Source organism: Chelonia mydas, chromosome 3 (assembly GCF_015237465.2).
Source record: "Chelonia mydas isolate rCheMyd1 chromosome 3, rCheMyd1.pri.v2, whole genome shotgun sequence".
NCBI classification, from domain to species: Eukaryota; Metazoa; Chordata; order Testudines; family Cheloniidae; genus Chelonia; species Chelonia mydas.
In genome coordinates, this window is record NC_057851.1 from 126,392,057 (window position 1) to 126,408,821 (window position 16,765).

The following is a 16,765-nucleotide window of genomic DNA, read 5'->3' on the forward strand; positions in this document are numbered from 1 at the left end:
AATGGAATCAGAATCCAATTTGAGTCCAGTCTAAGCCCAGGAAGACACTGTGAAAACACCAACCTGATGTGTGAAAAGGAACAAGGGTGCATTAATGCTGTCAGTTCTGGGAATGCAGCAATTATGTTTTGCGCTTTGATGCATTAATTTTTTGTTGACTCATATTCCAGTACAGGTACATACCGCCTTTTAAATCAGCTGACGCCCCCACGTACTGGAAGTTGTCCATATTAATTACATCAATTATAGGAGACACAACTCTGGTCTTGTCCTAAAATAAATATTAAAAAGTAATATTGAAATAATGAAATCAATAGAAAAAGATTCAAGCAGGATGAGATGTTGAACCATTTAGTGGGAGACCATTAGCACCCCTTTTCCTGTTTTTGACTCACTTTGAACAGTCAGAAAGAGTTTCTCCTATTGGCTCTCTCAGCAAGAGAGTTCTCTCCATCACCTCCAGCAGCAGCTGCCTCATCTTATGGTTTTCACCCCCCTCTTCATTCTAGGCTACTTTTATACAAATTTAATCCCCTCCCTTTGACTTCACCCCGAAGCAGACATCACTGCATTGCACATCAAACCTCAGAAGGCAAGTCAGAAGCACTTGCACCATTCTTAGCTTAAAACTACCCCAAAGAACAGGCGTGTCAAAGCTGCTTCAGAATTCAGATCTCAAGTCTCCTGCAATCCAGTATACTGCAGTACTCACCAGGTCTTTGCTAGTCTACCACCGTAACCCAATTTAAAAATAAATAAAAAATGTTTTGACGCTGCTGCATCAGGAGATTCTTTCATTAGCACTGATAATGTTACATGCCAGTGCAGAATGCAAGAAACCTGGGTTCTTAAGGAGGTCAATAGACTCCACATTCAAATACTCAATTAGGTAGGAAAAAGAAGGTCAAAATATTAAATCCATGAAAAGTCACTAATTGCTAGCAACAAAGCCTTTGGACAGATATTGCACCCACCAGTAGTGAAATTGCTTTGAATGCTACTCCAAACAACATGTTCTTCAAATGCAAAGCATTTTATCAACTTCACAAAACTTGCTTTCCTGTTACCCCTGAATGTAACCATTAGGATCTTGGTAAGGTCTCAGTACCTTAAAACTACTGATTTTGTGATATTCCAAATGTGATAGCTTGGCATGTTCCATTTCTTTCCGTTAAGTGAACAGAAACGCATTCAAACATAACTTCTGATTGTTCAAACAAATGATGACCTATCCTGAAATATATTTGCTTGCATGCAAAGTAATAGTACAAGAGCTCTGGGCTCAGATGTAAGATTCAGATTGCATCACTCTGATGACATGCATGGATAACATTTCTGAACAGAATGCCATCAATTAGGGGCAGGACCAAAACATGTAACTCAAGAAATCCCTATAGATTAAGTAGTATGGAAAATGTAAACAGGTCTCCAATAAAGGAGAGGAGATCTATTTTGATTAATCTATAATAAAGTAAGCACTCATGTTAAATAAGGCACAAAGCTAAACCTCTTAATCATGCTTTTAACTGTATTTATGAGGTTAGTTTTAATGTAAAGTAATAGGGTATATAACTTCTGTAATGGGTTCAGCACCCTACACTTTGCACCTCTAATGGGTTATTAATCATTTTGTCCTTTGCACTACTGAACTTTTGCAAGAATATTATAATTGCACATATTGAAAGTGATTGCTGTAAAGTATTCTCTCCTCTGGTTAATCAATTTAAATATGCCAAGTCATGAAAGGTATCACCTTGTTTTATCTTCATTTAATCTTAATTGCTAACTCCCTAATGATCTCAGTATAGCCACTGCAAGTTATTACAAGTACCTATAATCTTGTGAAATACTGAGTATTTTACAGGAGTCAGGTCATCTTACCTTCGGTGAGTAGGCTGTCTGAAATCTACAGCCTACTAAATTTGTCAAGGAGGATCTAATTGGGTCTGTAGTTAAAATTCAAGCTAAGGGTCCTAACCAATATCATTTCAGTAGTGGCACATAGGCCAAGTATGACCCTTCATCGAAGACTTTAAACCTTGAACACTGTGTTGCATCCATAGTAGAGGAACAACTAATGAAATAATTAGTCTAGTCTAGGTTAGAAAAACCCAGACACACAAATCAAGCTTGAGACACAGGACAGGCCAGAAAAGGCAAAATATAAGCTTTTTTGCTCCCCCACCTTTTATATATCCACTTGCTCCGAGCTAATCCTAGATATAAACTGCACAGACAAAGACTGGCGCTAAATGATCCCTTTTGTGCTCTCAAAATAAGCAGTCAATTTTCCATCCAGTTCAAGTATGCTGGATCTTAACTATTCCATTAATTTATATGAATGGGTTACACAAAAAACAAAAAAATGAAACCCCCCAGAAAGTAAGATGTTTGAACAAAAAAAAACCAAACAAAAAAACAAAACAAGTTGTTGTTTTACTTTGGTAAAAATATTTCCAAATACTGAGCTAGAGGTAGGGGAAACATCCTTGTTTAAAAGTAAGTGCGGGGGGAGCGGCCTCACAGTGGGAACGCAGGCACATTGCAGCCTATCTGGTTGTTTTTATAGTACAACCAGCACTGGATGTCCATGTATAGCAACCAATTCTACACTAAATACTGCTCAGTATCTAAGCCCATCTCTGAGAGAACCTTTCTGGGTTGCAATTTCTAAAATAATTCTGCTTGGCACAGCTGAGTGGCAGTAAAAGATGCTCAAATCACCTTTGCAGCTCTGCAATATGGGGCTGTTACACCAGGAGGGGATTGCCAGAACACAGCAGAGTTCCAGCCATGCCTTCTATGTCAGAGGTGGGTGTAATGGGGTAGGTGGCAGCTTGCTGACTATATATCCATCTGTGATTCCCACATGCCAGGAATTCTAGTCCGGTCCATTTCACTTTGATACCCATACACTAGTACAGTGGTTCTCAAACTTTTGTACTGGTGACCCCTTTCACACAGCAAGCCTCTGAGTGTGACCCCCCTTATAAATTAAAAGCACTTTTTAATATATTTAACACTATTATAAATGCTGGATGAAAAGCATGGTTTGGGGTGGAAGCTGACCGCTCACGACCCCCCATGAAATAACCTTGCGACCCCCTGAGGAGTCCTGACCCCCAGTTTGAGAACCCCTGCACTAGTATCACAATGTTTATACAAAAACTTTATAAAGCTTTTATAATTTTTTTTTTTTAAATATCCCACAAACTAAATCGTAGGTTCAAACTACCAGACAGTAGCTCTCTAATACTGCATTACTCTCCAGTTTTTTTAAATGATTATATCCCTGGTTTTCCTCATGACGTGTAAAGCAATAGATTTTGCGGGGGGAGGGGGGGGGGGGGGAGACACGGGACAACAAAATGGACAGAGCATTTATGTATTCTTAATATTAATTCTTGCACCATGCTACTAAAACTGTTAATGCAGATAAAGTGTTAACTGATATTCAAGCTTCAGTATATAGGGGGTACAGGACCATCCACTGAAAAGATTAAATTCAGTGGCTCCCCTGAAATGGCCATTAATTAAACTGCATTTGTTATGCAAAAAGATACTTAATTTGCATTGCTGAAATCCTATAGGAAGTCTGATGTGCATTTTGAAAATCAGAACAAAGGCTAAGTGAAAATCTTGTTACATTTTTTAGTCTGCTGCTTCTGTTCTGTAGGTTTTCCACTATACTTTGCAATGGCATATAGAACTGAAAAGGTGTGTGTGTTTTGTGGTCACGTTGAAGGGAAATGAAGTGTGAACACAGTATTAGTCTCTAGATCCTGGAAATTCGAAGTAATACAGTATTTCATTTTAATATTTGGTAGAGAAGTAATACAGGCTTTACAGATTTGGTGTATCATACTTTACTTAAACCATCAGGAAGTATTCTCAGAATTCTAAATATTTTGCTTTTTTAAAATTCTAGAGGATTTCAAATGGTTTCACAAAGATTAAGCTTCACAATACTACGAGGATCTACTGATAACCTCATTTTGCTGTTGTGCGAACAAAGTTTAAAGAGACTCACTGAAAGTCACGAGAAATTTGAGAGACAGGGAAATAAAACTAGTCTCACTCAGTCACAATGCCATCTTCTCTTCCTCCAAACCTCGTTTGTTTTAAAGTCTATCACTGTCAAATAAGAGTGATAATCAAAGTTTACACAGTCTACAGTTAGGCTGTGATGGCAGAGATCATGAATTAAACTGTCCCCAGATATGCATCCCACCCTTGTTTATAGAACAAATATAGGAAACAGAAAATGCCAAATAGAAAGGACGTAATATCTGGGCTTGTGAAGAACATGGGAGCTATCTGTATTATTTTTATTAAATTTTATTGTTTATTAGATTATGATTAAGTTTGTTACCTGGTTTCAAAGGATTAGCTCCTACAGGAGCTCACTTCACAGCAGAGATCAGAGTACGGCTTTACATCAACCAATCACCAATTCCTAACAGATAATGCAAACAATCATCTGCACTGAAGCCTATCCTTGACCTCCCCCCCAGTGGGGTGCATAAGCCGGTTTGGCCAGTTTCAGGAGTCCCACATCAGACAAAAACTTTGGAGGGGCATAAAAAGAGGACCACAGAACAGGAAGAGAATCTGCAGGGAAGCAGATGGAACCCCTGTCAATAGAAGCAGGAGTACCTGGGATAAGCTGGACTTCCCTAGGCTTTGAGGGAATGCTAAGCTGTAGGTAAGACAACATGCATGTAGGTCTTTTGTTGCTTTAACCCTTTTCTCTGATTGCTACGTTCCTATGTATAAAAAACTTTGTTTTGAAAAAGCTGCTTTGAGTCACTGTTTACACCTACTGGCCACTGCTCCTTAAGGGAAGGCTCTTGCAGGTGCCAAACCCAATTGGGCCTGTTCAGGAATCATGCAAGTAAACTGGGATGCTGCAGCCCAGAAACCCAGTCTGAGTGGGAGACTCATGGAATTCCACTCCCAGACAGAAGGCAGGGGCCCAATGTCTGAGGGGTGTACGCTGGAGAGATCTGTGAGGGGAAACTGTGACAATGCTGTTACAGCATGTGAATCATGTAAACTGATTCAATTAAACCACCACACTAAGATATTTGTACTGTGCTCTGCTAAAACTGCTCTCCTTCTCCCCCCTCCACCCCAACCATCCCATTAGATGTTTTCATCAACTTTTATAGTGTATTTAATCTTTGTAAAAACCAATGACCACTGAGCAGCACTGGAAATAGAAGACCTCTAGTTACCTACAAAGCTGGTATTGCAAGGGCAGCAGCAGTGCAGGCTTTCCACACTGCCCTATTAAATGTGTCCCAACCATGACCTGAAGAAGTCATCTCTAGGCCTAAAACAGGTGAGTTTTCACATCCATTCCGCTTTTAGGCTCAGACTAAAAAAAGTGCCAATTAATGCCAAACTACATATTGTTTGCACTGTGAGCAAGTCTGAGATCGACACATAAGTTAACCAAGAGCCATCACGTACTGTATATGAATTGTTTCCAGGCCTTACCAACTTGAGCAGGCATAAAACCTGGAAGCGGTGAGCTCCATTATCAAACCTCCAGTCATCTAGTCAGTGAGTCTTGCCTTTCTTTCTGAAAGGGCAGGATATATCATACTCTAACTTCTCCCCAATAGAGAAACCTGAAGTCCATCCTATTCATAAATGGGTTTATATGGTGGGTTGCCTATAATAGTAGGGGACCGGATTTAACAATCCAGGAGACCAGTCCTATGTTCATTGAACAATATATGAAACCAACCAGGTTACAATGCAAAAAGTGAAACTAATACATCAAATAGAGAACCATTCAGGATTTCAGATATGATTAGTTCATATATGTTTCTGCTTCTCAGGGAGGTATTTGCTATATGATAATGGTGAGGAAACAAGTTTAAGTGAATTTAATCACTTCTATCCTGCTGGACATAGCTGACACGTGGAGCAAAATGCATCAGATGCTTCTTCCGAGTAAATCACTTTATAGTGCTCCATTATCCTGTCAGAACTTCAGAATAAAAGGTACCATGTTCTGTTTTAATGAAGGGGTTAAATGAAATTTCCTAAAACCAGTCAAGTGTAGCCTGAAGAGTGCATAATGGCACTGTACTAGCACAGAAACCAGAAACAAACAAGAAGCCTGGGGGAAAAAATATTTGCCCTCTATAAAGAGCTGTACTGGCTCAGAACTTCCTGACAGGTTTCAGAGTAGCAGCCGTGTTAGTCTGTATTCGCAAAAAGAAAAGGAGGACTTGTGGCACCTTAGAGACTTACCAACTTATTTGAGCATAAGCATCTGATGAAGTGAGCTGTAGCTCACGAAAGCTTATGCTCAAATAAATTTGTTAGTCTCTAAGGTGCCACAAGCACTCCTTTTCTTTTTGAGTTTACTTCCTGTATCCCAGTAAGGAGAGGCTTCAGTCCAGCTGGGCTAGTGGGCTTCAAAAGAGTTTGCTTCTCCCTAACTTTTTTGTATTGGAATAACAAGTTTGTAAGCTGAGGGCTTCCCACAAAACATTTATTATTTTCCTTTCCCTTGCTCCTTCTGAAATTCTCTACTGAACTGCTTGCTAGTTTGGGGGTTTTCTGCTCCCTTTTGACACAGGAGAGACCATTCTAGCACTACAGAACCAGAGGGATAGATGGAACCTCAGCTAAGGGGGCTTTGATATACGGCACTTTAAGCAAGTGCTAAGAAATATCAGCACTGATGTGATGTATTTAGCCGCAGGCACTCTAGGCGCTAATTAGTTACTCTCGTACTGTCAAAGTTTGACTTGGTTGAAGTTAACAACTGGAAATAGAACACTAATCATACTGTAAATGAGCATGTGCTATATGAGGTACAGCATCTCTGAAAACATCAACTAGCTACAAGGTACCACAGAATTAAACAGCAGAAAGTACCAAAAATAGAAATTAGTAGCTGCCACTGCCTGTTGGTAATAAGAAGAACTATAATCCATCTGTTCTGAACTGGAGCACTGATGGCATAGGCTAATTCTTTTGTGAGACTGGGGTAGAGGAATATGGCATTAATAAGACAAAGTATCTAATGGAAACTGTTTTAAAGACAAAGGCTGCATTATTTATTATTGTATTCATAGTTTGGTACATTATAAACTGATTTTTGGATGTGATTTCGTCTGAAGCTCCAGACAGCAGCGTGCTTCAGCCACCCTGGGCTCAGGTTTGATCAATTCAGCTACTGATGCAGGCCTATGTAATTTTAAAACAAGAGTTTCGCCTTTTTCATCCCCCCAACTCCCCACTCCACTATGTAGAAAGAGGGAATTAGAGTAGGGTCATTGTGAGAGGAAACATTTGTGGAATAGGTAAATTAAAAGGGCATTTTAATGAGAAGTGGGGGGAAAAAGATGAAAGGTAGGCAATTTGCTTTTTGCAGTTTTCTTCAATGCTTCCTGGGGCAATGCTTGGACCAGCTGCTACTTAAACAGAATTTTGAGAAATTAAAGATGTTGCTTGCTTACCAAGCAACAAGTAAAAAAAAAATACAGTTAACACATGGAGAGAGAGTACGTGTGTACTCTTAACCAATCTTACCAACAGCTTTCCACAGACATAAATTAGTTTTGAGTAAATAGCCCAACTTTTCCCATTACCAATCTGAATATCCTCTCAACACCACACAGGAATATATAGTCACATAAATGGAGTTACACTGGGGTGATGAGAATTATATCTAGCTTTACAGTTTCTTAAAAAAAGTTACAAAGAAAAGTCATTGAGGAACCAAGAAGCATGTTTCAATTGCTTAGAAAAATTAGAAAGAGTATTTACAGATTAAGCTCTACTGTTTAGATTAAATGACCAAGAAGTGGGCTTTCATCAGTGAATACTCATGTCATCTCTTTCCTCACTTCAAAGAGAAAACAATCTTTTTATATATGCATAAAATTAATGCAGTATAAATCATTTTATAACCAGGTAAGCATACACCTTAAACTAACCTCAGCTACTCTCTCCAGAAGAGGTTCCAGCCAGTGCTCATTGCATTCACAGTGACTGTCCAGGAATGTTAGTACTTTAGCCTGTGCTGCATCTGCCCCTCTGACACGGGAGCGCATCAAGCCTGCGGGGGAAAAATTTAAATAAGTCATCACAAGAGGAGGAAGAATTTCAACAGTAAACAGACAATAACTCAGTGCTCTAAAATGTAATTCCAGTCAGCCTGTTAACAAGCCTAGCTATAAAACCAGCTGTTAGTGTAGATTTAGTGAAAAGATGAGAGGATAAAATGACAAAAAGTGACGAATTTCCAATCTGTTAAGGGCTGGTCTACAGTTTTTGTATTTAATTATTTTGATTAGGTGTGATTTTCTACCAAAATAGTTATACCAGTGCAACCCCTAGTGCAGAGGTAGTAATACTAGTATAAACGGTGCTTTGACAGTTTCTTATTCCCCTTTCCTTACAGCAATAACTATACTGGTATAAGTATCTTTACACCTGCATAACTCCATCCACACTAGAAGGTTGTACTGCTTTAATCTATACTGGTATAGTTAAGTGGTATAACTTGCATACTTAGACAAGCCCTAACTTTCCCATGAACTTGCTGTAGTGGCCCCTGTCCCAGGCAGGGACAGATTTGCAAAAAGGGACACCATTGCCAAAACTCTCCCCTTCCCTTTTATCTCAAGGCTCCTTGAGCACACTTTCTGCTCCTCCCTCTTGGATTGCTTCTAGTCTGGCATCTCGCCCTCTCAACTCCATCAAAACTGTTCACAAAACTAGGACTTTTTATTCCATGTTTACGTGTCCTCATTTCCAATCTTCTGTTTCTTGGGCTTCTGTGAGACTGTCTTCTCTGGTGGTTCTCCTACTTGGCTGACCACTCCAAAAGAACTTTTGGCGAACACACTTCTCCCTTTCCCCCAGTGTATGTCCCTGGGAGATTTACCCTGGGTTCCCTCCTTTTTATCCTCTCCTCTACCATTGCTAACTGAGTGATCATCTCTGTTCCTATGACAGGTTTCAGAGTAACAGCCGTGTTAGTCTGTATTCGCAAAAAGAAAAGGAGTACTTGTGGCACCTTAGCGACTAACCAATTTATTTGAGCATGAGCTTTCGTGAGCTACAGCTCACTTCATCGGATGCATCCGATGAAGTGAGCTGTAGCTCACGAAAGCTCATGCTCAAATAAATTGGTTAGTCGCTAAGGTGCCACAAGTACTCCTTTTCTTTCTGTTCCTATGGTCTCTTACCACATCTATGCAGACAACTCAGATCTACCTCTCCGCCCTCAACTTCTCTCCATCTGTCTCATCTCTCAATCAGTGTCTCACCTCTTACTTAAATCAAACATAGTAAATACTGAACTCCCTAATTTACCACAATCCATTGTTTTCACTGTTGTTCAAGATTACAACCCTGGAATTATATCTTTAACTCCCTACTTTCCTTCTCTACTTATACTCCACTTCCCATCAAATCTTGTTGCTTCTCCATCTATAAAATGTTCTAAAATCTACTCTTCCTCTCCATCCTCACTGCCAAAAGCCTCATTCAAAAGCATAACTGTCATATGGACTACTGCAACCTTTTCCTCTCAGGCATTCCCAACTTATCTTTCCCTTCCTTCAGTCTGACATTCAGCAGCTAATGAAGTCCCTTTCATGGTGTCTTTCTACATGAAGTTTAAACACCTCATCCTCACTTACGGCTCTACCCTCCTTACATTTCATCTAATTTTTCCCCCTACCTCGCCCTCTGTGCTCTGACCACCATCACACCTTTTTCCTTCCTTTGTCTCCTTCCCACTCTCACCTACATACCTTACTTTTTGTTTGTTTTTAATTAATTGCGCCCTCCCTGTAGAACATACGACTGGGGCACCAACTATCTTCTTTCTTCTCTTTCAAGTCCCTTTTCCCAAAATACAACCTCTGGATTTTGCTTGCATTAACTTCCACTCCCAGGATGCCTTCTCTACTCTCTTGCACTATGCCTGAAAAATATCAGGCTTTCCAATTTGCTTACTATGACTCCTTTTTAACTCGTCCTCTCATTTTCCTACCTTTTGCCTTTGTCCATCTTCATGTTCTGCTTTTCTAATTTCTTATGTGACGCTTCATTTCTCTTATTTTTGCTCCTCTTAAGTTTTAATGTTCAGATCAATAAGGTATCAATTTAGTACAATACTTATTTACTTTCTATATTTGTTTTCTACATAATAGTAACACATGCTTTTGATGACAACAAAATGTTTAAATGTTTTCAATGCATTGTTTTTTGTTTATATTGCTCTTTGTAAATTTGTATATGGTTGTACATTTAGGGAAAAAAATAAAATCTTAATAAAAACAGACTGCTTGTTCTTCAGGGCAGGAATCATATCTAATCTCTCTAAAACACCATGCAAAATGAATCCACTCTCATAATTGTTCATAAATAGTTTTTTCTGGGACATGCATTATTAGTAAAAGATTAGTAAAAGCCAAATTATGCCTTCAGTTACACTTGTGCAACCCTGCTCTCTAGATGTATGAGCCAGAAAGAATTTAGCTCTCCCTCTCTACAGTACTGTGAAGAGTTAAAAACACTTGAAAATGTTTGTTATCACACTAAGATCTCAACTTTAAATCAGTTTTCCAGTGACAATTATCTTGTTCTTTTTTACTTTAAATGCAGTTACGATCTGAAAAATGACACCCCCTTACTCAATAGATTCCAGTGAGTGTTCTAAGTCATCAATGCTTTTTTCCCTGCCGAAGTATTGCTTACAAGCAAAGTCCAAATAATATACTGAAGCAGTGAACACTCAGCAGAGTGGAAATTCTTGTGCAAAGTATACCTTTCATTATACAGTGCCGAAAGGTTTCACGTGTGTCAGTTCCTGGTTTTGGACAATCTCTTATAATTAGTTAAACATCCAATAATTCTGGCTGCCCCAGAGGCAAGACTGGCAGCCTAGTAGGCAAATATTTATAAACATGAATAAGGACATATCTGATAGTTCACTCTCAGCTACAGTAGCTGTCAACCTCACAAAAGTTACATCAACGAACAGCTGTAGGACAGTCTCCCATGTCTAAGGTTTTAAACCCCATATTCAAAAAACTGCTGTCTAAAGGGCTCCTATGCTGTGAAGCGAGAGACTATTGTGCAATATCAATGGGAAGGATAGCAAGACAGAGGAAAGAAGTGCCTGAATCAGACTGGAAAGTTACCTTATTGACACACCTAAACATTACTTTTTATTTGTTGCACTACTAATCCACGTATACTTTTTTGCACAAAGAGATACAAAATACACAACACATATTTTAAAAAAAAATATTTCAAGTTCACTGTTATCCAAGGTAGTTACTTTTTGTTTTTAGGCCTGCGTTTTCCCCTCCCCAAAGTAATTTCACAAAACACACCTTCTCGACGATCATTTCGAAGGACCCGCACTTTCTCAATTTTCCCCAACAGAGCACCATCCTCAGCTAGGTGAGACATGAATTAAATAAATGACATGCAACTTGACATAATCATTAAAATAAATCATAAAATTAGCTGTTTCACCAACGAAAAGCAAAAAATTCAAGTTTCAAAATATTTACATTTTAACATACTTATAAGTCAATAAAAAGGCAAAATGAATCTTTCGTCTCATCACAAATAGGTGAAAAATTATTCAACTGAAAAACTGAGCTTGCCTTAAGTTTTCCCAATATTTCTGATGTGATGAACTTCTAATGTGCTACAAAATGCATGTTCCTGTAAATTAAAGGTATCCTGCCACCTTTATTTTAGGCGCAACTTTTACGTTTTGTAGAAATAGGCTTTTACAAGATATATTAATAAAAATAACTTATTTTTCTTTAAACATTTTTTAAAAAGGTATTATGTCTCTGCAGTGTTTACAACCCAAACTTTGCAGCATCCAGCTAATATATCTGAACTCGCCAGTGAAATGAAGTAGACGCTGACTTGTAAACAGAATTTATACTGATTGGCCTGATTTCATTGTCCAAGCTTAGTGAAAAGTGAGTTATATTTTTATTTCTTAGTAGCAGTATGAATTGTTGAAGTGTCAGCCCCCTTTTAAAGCAGTGATATCAAATGGCTGGTACAAATACCGGAAGTTTATAATAAAAACGTTTATACTATGGCAAGCTCTTTCTCCTGTTTGATCTGCACCCAGCAAGATGTAATTAAAAACTACATACTGCATGTTTCTTCATAGTTAAATGGCAATGACAATAAATCTGACAGAACTAAGATCAAACACTGAACCGGAAACTCCAAACTCCAAGTCACATGAATAAGGATATTGAAGGCTCAGGCCCCACGACAGTACTTACGATCATTGCTGTAGTCATCCACCAGTATGATTTCTTTGATAAGATGTGATGGGCTTTTTTTAAGCACACTGAAAAAAGAGAAGTCAGATAACTAATTAGGGTTCACCTTCCATATTACAGTTATGGGAGTGACTTGCAGGGCAAAAGGATCTCTCTCTGTATACCTGACAACAGTTCGAAGTAAAGCAGATCTGGCCTCGTTGTGGAAGGTGATCACTACACTAGTGGATGGCAGGTCTATCCGCCATTGTTTCCGTTGACACCTAAAGACAAAAAACCCTGTAATTTAAACTCCTAGTACTCACATTGCAAAGAGCTCCATTATGAAGCTGTTACCAATACAGTTAATGGATGTCCTACAAGACATCTACCTTAAATATCCTTCAGAAGATTAAAAGACTTGGCTCTAGTGAGTAACATTAGAATAAAGTAATTTCCTCTTTCTGACAATTCTGGTAACTGCTCTAAGCAGAGTAATTTGTTTATAGTTCACAAAGTTATAACAGCTATGTGCTGGCCATATTCAAGGACTAGGTAAGTCTCTCCAACCAGTGACAAAAGGGCTCAAATTTGATTTGCTATGAACCCACAGATAACCCTTTATTAAAAGTATTTACACAGTACTTTGTATTTCAGACTAATTTATTGAGGGACCATTTGAAAGCACGTGATTTTTACAGTTAATTAAATAACAGGGTTCAAGTGTTCACCTTTCTCTATCAAAATGCACACATCAATATATCTAGAGTTTTCAGGGATGCATAACATGTGTCTGACTCAAGTCTAGATGTATGTATATGCTACTACTATCAATGTTTGGTAAAAACTATGAATTGACATGCAAGAGCTGCTATGTACACTGTGCAACAGTGACAAGCAAGGCAGAGCAAGCAGATGGCAGAACAAGTTGGAGCTCTTTTGTCACTGGAGATGTTTCAGCTGTTGCCTGAATTTGGCCAGCAAGCAAACATTCTGACATTTAACTATTTTGTTGCCTCATCACTTTAGCAGATGATATGGGAAAAGTGCTAAAAGTGAAATCCACTGGGAAGAGGGAAAACAGAAGATAGAGAAAGAAGAGAAAGAAAATGCAGCAGTAATGATGGTCCTGAAGGTGAGCCTACTTTCCCAGTGATGACTGAATGCAACAATAGAGTACTGAATAAATAAATAATTAAAAGATGGGGCAAACTGATGTAGTACTCAATTTTCAAATGGCAATATTGCTTAAGCACAGCAGGAAACTGCTTTGAAATCTTCTTGTGAAGCTGCTGTATGCATACAAAATTTTACTCAAGTTGTGAGTTCTATTTTTTAAAAAAGCTGGTAATTAAAATTGGCATTTCAGACTACTGCTTGTGGAAACAACTTGACTGAAGAGCAGCATTAAGTAGGAATGTTTTATTGAGAAGTGACATTTTAACCCCTAAACCATATTTTTTAACCCCCCAACCATATACATACACACACACACACTCACTCACTCTAGTTAGGCTAGATAAAAATTCAATACTATTTCCAAGAAATAAAAGAGGAAGCACTTTCCCATAAAATATTTTTACCCAATAAGTAACTGAAAAACAAATTAAAGTTTTATCTGACCAAGTCTTCCATTTTCTTTTAAAGTGTTTGTTCCCTTGCAAAGGTGATGAGGCACTTTTCAGTTGAGCAGTTCATTTTGTACTATTAGCATTGCAATCCCTGCTGAATATAAGATTAAGTGGCAATTACATTTAAAAAGGGATAGACCAACACCTTTAAAACATAATTAGAAAATACCACTGATGATCTGGGTAGAACTGAGTCTGAGCCTGTTCTTGAACTATAATATATTACAAATCTTTAAGTTCCTTGGTTCTGGGAAATCTGATTTTCTCTAATGCCGAATTCCAATATCAGAATTTAAGGGTGAACATATTCATTCCTCAAAGGTCCTTTTTTGTTGTATTTTACTTCAGTGCAATGGTGCTTTAAAAAGCTCTTTATAATACTTAGAACTTGGATAAATACATGTTATATAAATCCAAATATAAATAGCTAAATAAACCTCTTAAACATGAGTGTTTAAAGGGCTGCACTCTGATTGTTTGGGACTGGTGCTCAATTTCATGCTCAATCCCCCACTTTCAACTTCCAATTCCATGTACAGGTCTCCTAGGTGGCTAGCACTGTACTGACCTTGCTCACAAATACAATCTTCTATGTAATTCTAAAAATCCATATTTTAGGATTCTAAAATTCAGAATTTGAAAAACAAGAGTAGCTGTGAAATGATATTTGTGCAAACACACACATAACATAATCCTTCTAAACAGTGATAATGGTAGGGTAGTCCATCTAACAACTAACTTTTCATCATCTTTAATAGGTGCAGAGTTTAATCTAGAAAAGACAAAATTCCAAAATGCTTAATCCCCCACAGGACCTATGAGAAATTAAGCTGCTTAAAAATCTCATTGGCAATACCTTTGAAAAATACTATCAATTATTGCATGTGTTCCCTTCCAAAGTTAACAGAGCAAGAGAAAGCCGCACTTTAGAAGAGATCCTACGGTATGCATCTCAAAAAATCTGGGGAATTAAAAAAATGATCCTTGCCCACATATAATGATGTGCACTAGTCTATCTTAGTGACTTCATTTCCTTTGATGTCCTTTTAATTACTATTAGAAGCTGAGTGTTTTAAAGTAGTGGTTCTCAACCTTTCCAGACTACTGTACCTCTTTCAGGAGTCTGATTTATCTTGCATATCCCAAGTTTCGCCTCACTTAAACTACTTGTTTACAAAATCAGACATACAAATACAAAAGGGTCACAAGCAAACTATTACTGAAAAATTGCTGACTCATTTTTACCATATAATTATGAAATAAATCAATTGGAATATAAACATTGTACTTACATTTCAGTGTATAGTATATATAGCAGTCTAAACAAGTCATGGTCTGTATGATATTTTCGTTTTTACTGACTTGGCTAGAGCTTTTTATGTAGCCTCTCGTAAAACTAGGCAAATATCTAGATGAGTTGACGTACCTCCTGGAAGACCTCCGCTTACCCCTGGTTGAGAACCACTGTTCTAAAGCACACAAATATGCAGTGCGGGCAGCCATGACTAGCTGCACCATCAGCTAATAGCAAGCTCAGCACATCAGACAAAACATTGCTTAGACTATACAATCAAATCCACTTTTAGGTAAGAATCTCTTTTTCTTAAAAATTTTAAAAAAAGAATCTGCCTGCATAAAAACATTCTCCACATCTGAGGACATGAGTCCATGATCTATACATAAAACTCGGCAAGTTATAAATATTTATGGAATAGAGAAGCAAGTGGCAGTGGCTAGAGCTGTGAAAGCTTCTGCCTTTCCTGCTTATAAAAGGCCCCATCTACACTACATAATTTTAGTGTTAACAACTCCAAATCCCGAGCACACCGATAGCATGACACATACATACACACACTAGTGCTTGCAGTGGTACACAAATATTCACAGAACAGTTGTGATTACACGTCAAGGCTACGCCCATCAAGGCTTGAAGGTCTACACTGCCGCTGGGAACAAGCCGTCCAGCCAGGCAGACAGATTTGCATTAGAGGGGCTTGAGGTAGCACAATTAAAATAGCAGCATGGATGCTGCTGCATCCTCAATGACTCAGGCTGGTCACCTGAGCTCAAATCCAGGAGGTTGGGTGGGTCCAACTCAGGTATCTACCCCAAGCCTTCACTGGTGCAGCAATGTCCATTGCTATTTTTAGTGTGCACTAGCACAAGTCTGTCTGCCCAGGCTGGGAGGCTTGCTCCCAGCTGTAGACATGCTCTAATTGAACTGTTATCCATCAAGATTTGCAGAGCCAGGTTTGGCTTCGTGACTCAGTCTATTGGTGTTCATGGTCTGTAGAGTGACAGTGGAGTTGGATACCACATTAATGTCCATTGTGAGGTGAGAATACCATGCCTCTTTGTCCACTGCAGAGAAGTGGAGCATTACTAAAAAGGTATAACGCGTGTTTTCACCCCCATCTAAACATCCATGCAGGATCCAGCCACAGTGATACACCAATGCTTGGATCACCAGGAAGTTGCAGCCTTCTCTATTAAGGTATTGACTTAATGGGGTAAGCCCAGAATGGGCACCTGGATATTGTCTATAGCACCAGCACAGTTCAAAAAGTCCAACACTTTTTTGTCTATAGCACAGCACTTCTGAAAGCCAGGCTACCAATTTAAGTGCCCAATTTTTACACGTGTTTGACGGGGGGGGGGGGGGGGGGGGGGAGTTCTCTTATTAAAATCCTATGTACATTTATATGCAAATTACACACAACTCTGGCTCTCAGCAGGTTGCCAGTGGGATTCGAGCATTACAAAAATTGCGTACCACTGCCCTAAACACTGTGAATGGTTGTACCAGTAGAGGCTCACAACTCAGTCCCTTAAAGGTTCTGTATGCTG

The 16,765-nt window shown here is 38.7% G+C and overlaps 1 protein-coding gene across 3 annotated transcripts in view; it reads right to left on the reverse strand.

The window, feature by feature from the left end:
- The window catches only part of GALNT2 (polypeptide N-acetylgalactosaminyltransferase 2), a 153,495-nt gene that overhangs the window by 40,365 nt on the left and 96,365 nt on the right, over window positions 1-16,765 (reverse strand). For all 3 annotated transcript variants that reach the window (XR_005224791.2, XM_037895223.2, XM_037895224.2), the window contains 5 exons: window positions 12,473-12,571; window positions 12,309-12,376; window positions 11,382-11,447; window positions 7,965-8,086; window positions 184-271 (listed from right to left, as the gene is read on the reverse strand). Coding sequence is in view for 2 of the 3 variants with exons in the window: in XM_037895223.2 (XP_037751151.1) it covers window positions 184-271; window positions 7,965-8,086; window positions 11,382-11,447; window positions 12,309-12,376; window positions 12,473-12,571 (443 nt within the window). In the remaining variant the exon portion in view is untranslated. The remainder of the gene's footprint in view (window positions 1-183; window positions 272-7,964; window positions 8,087-11,381; window positions 11,448-12,308; window positions 12,377-12,472; window positions 12,572-16,765) is intronic.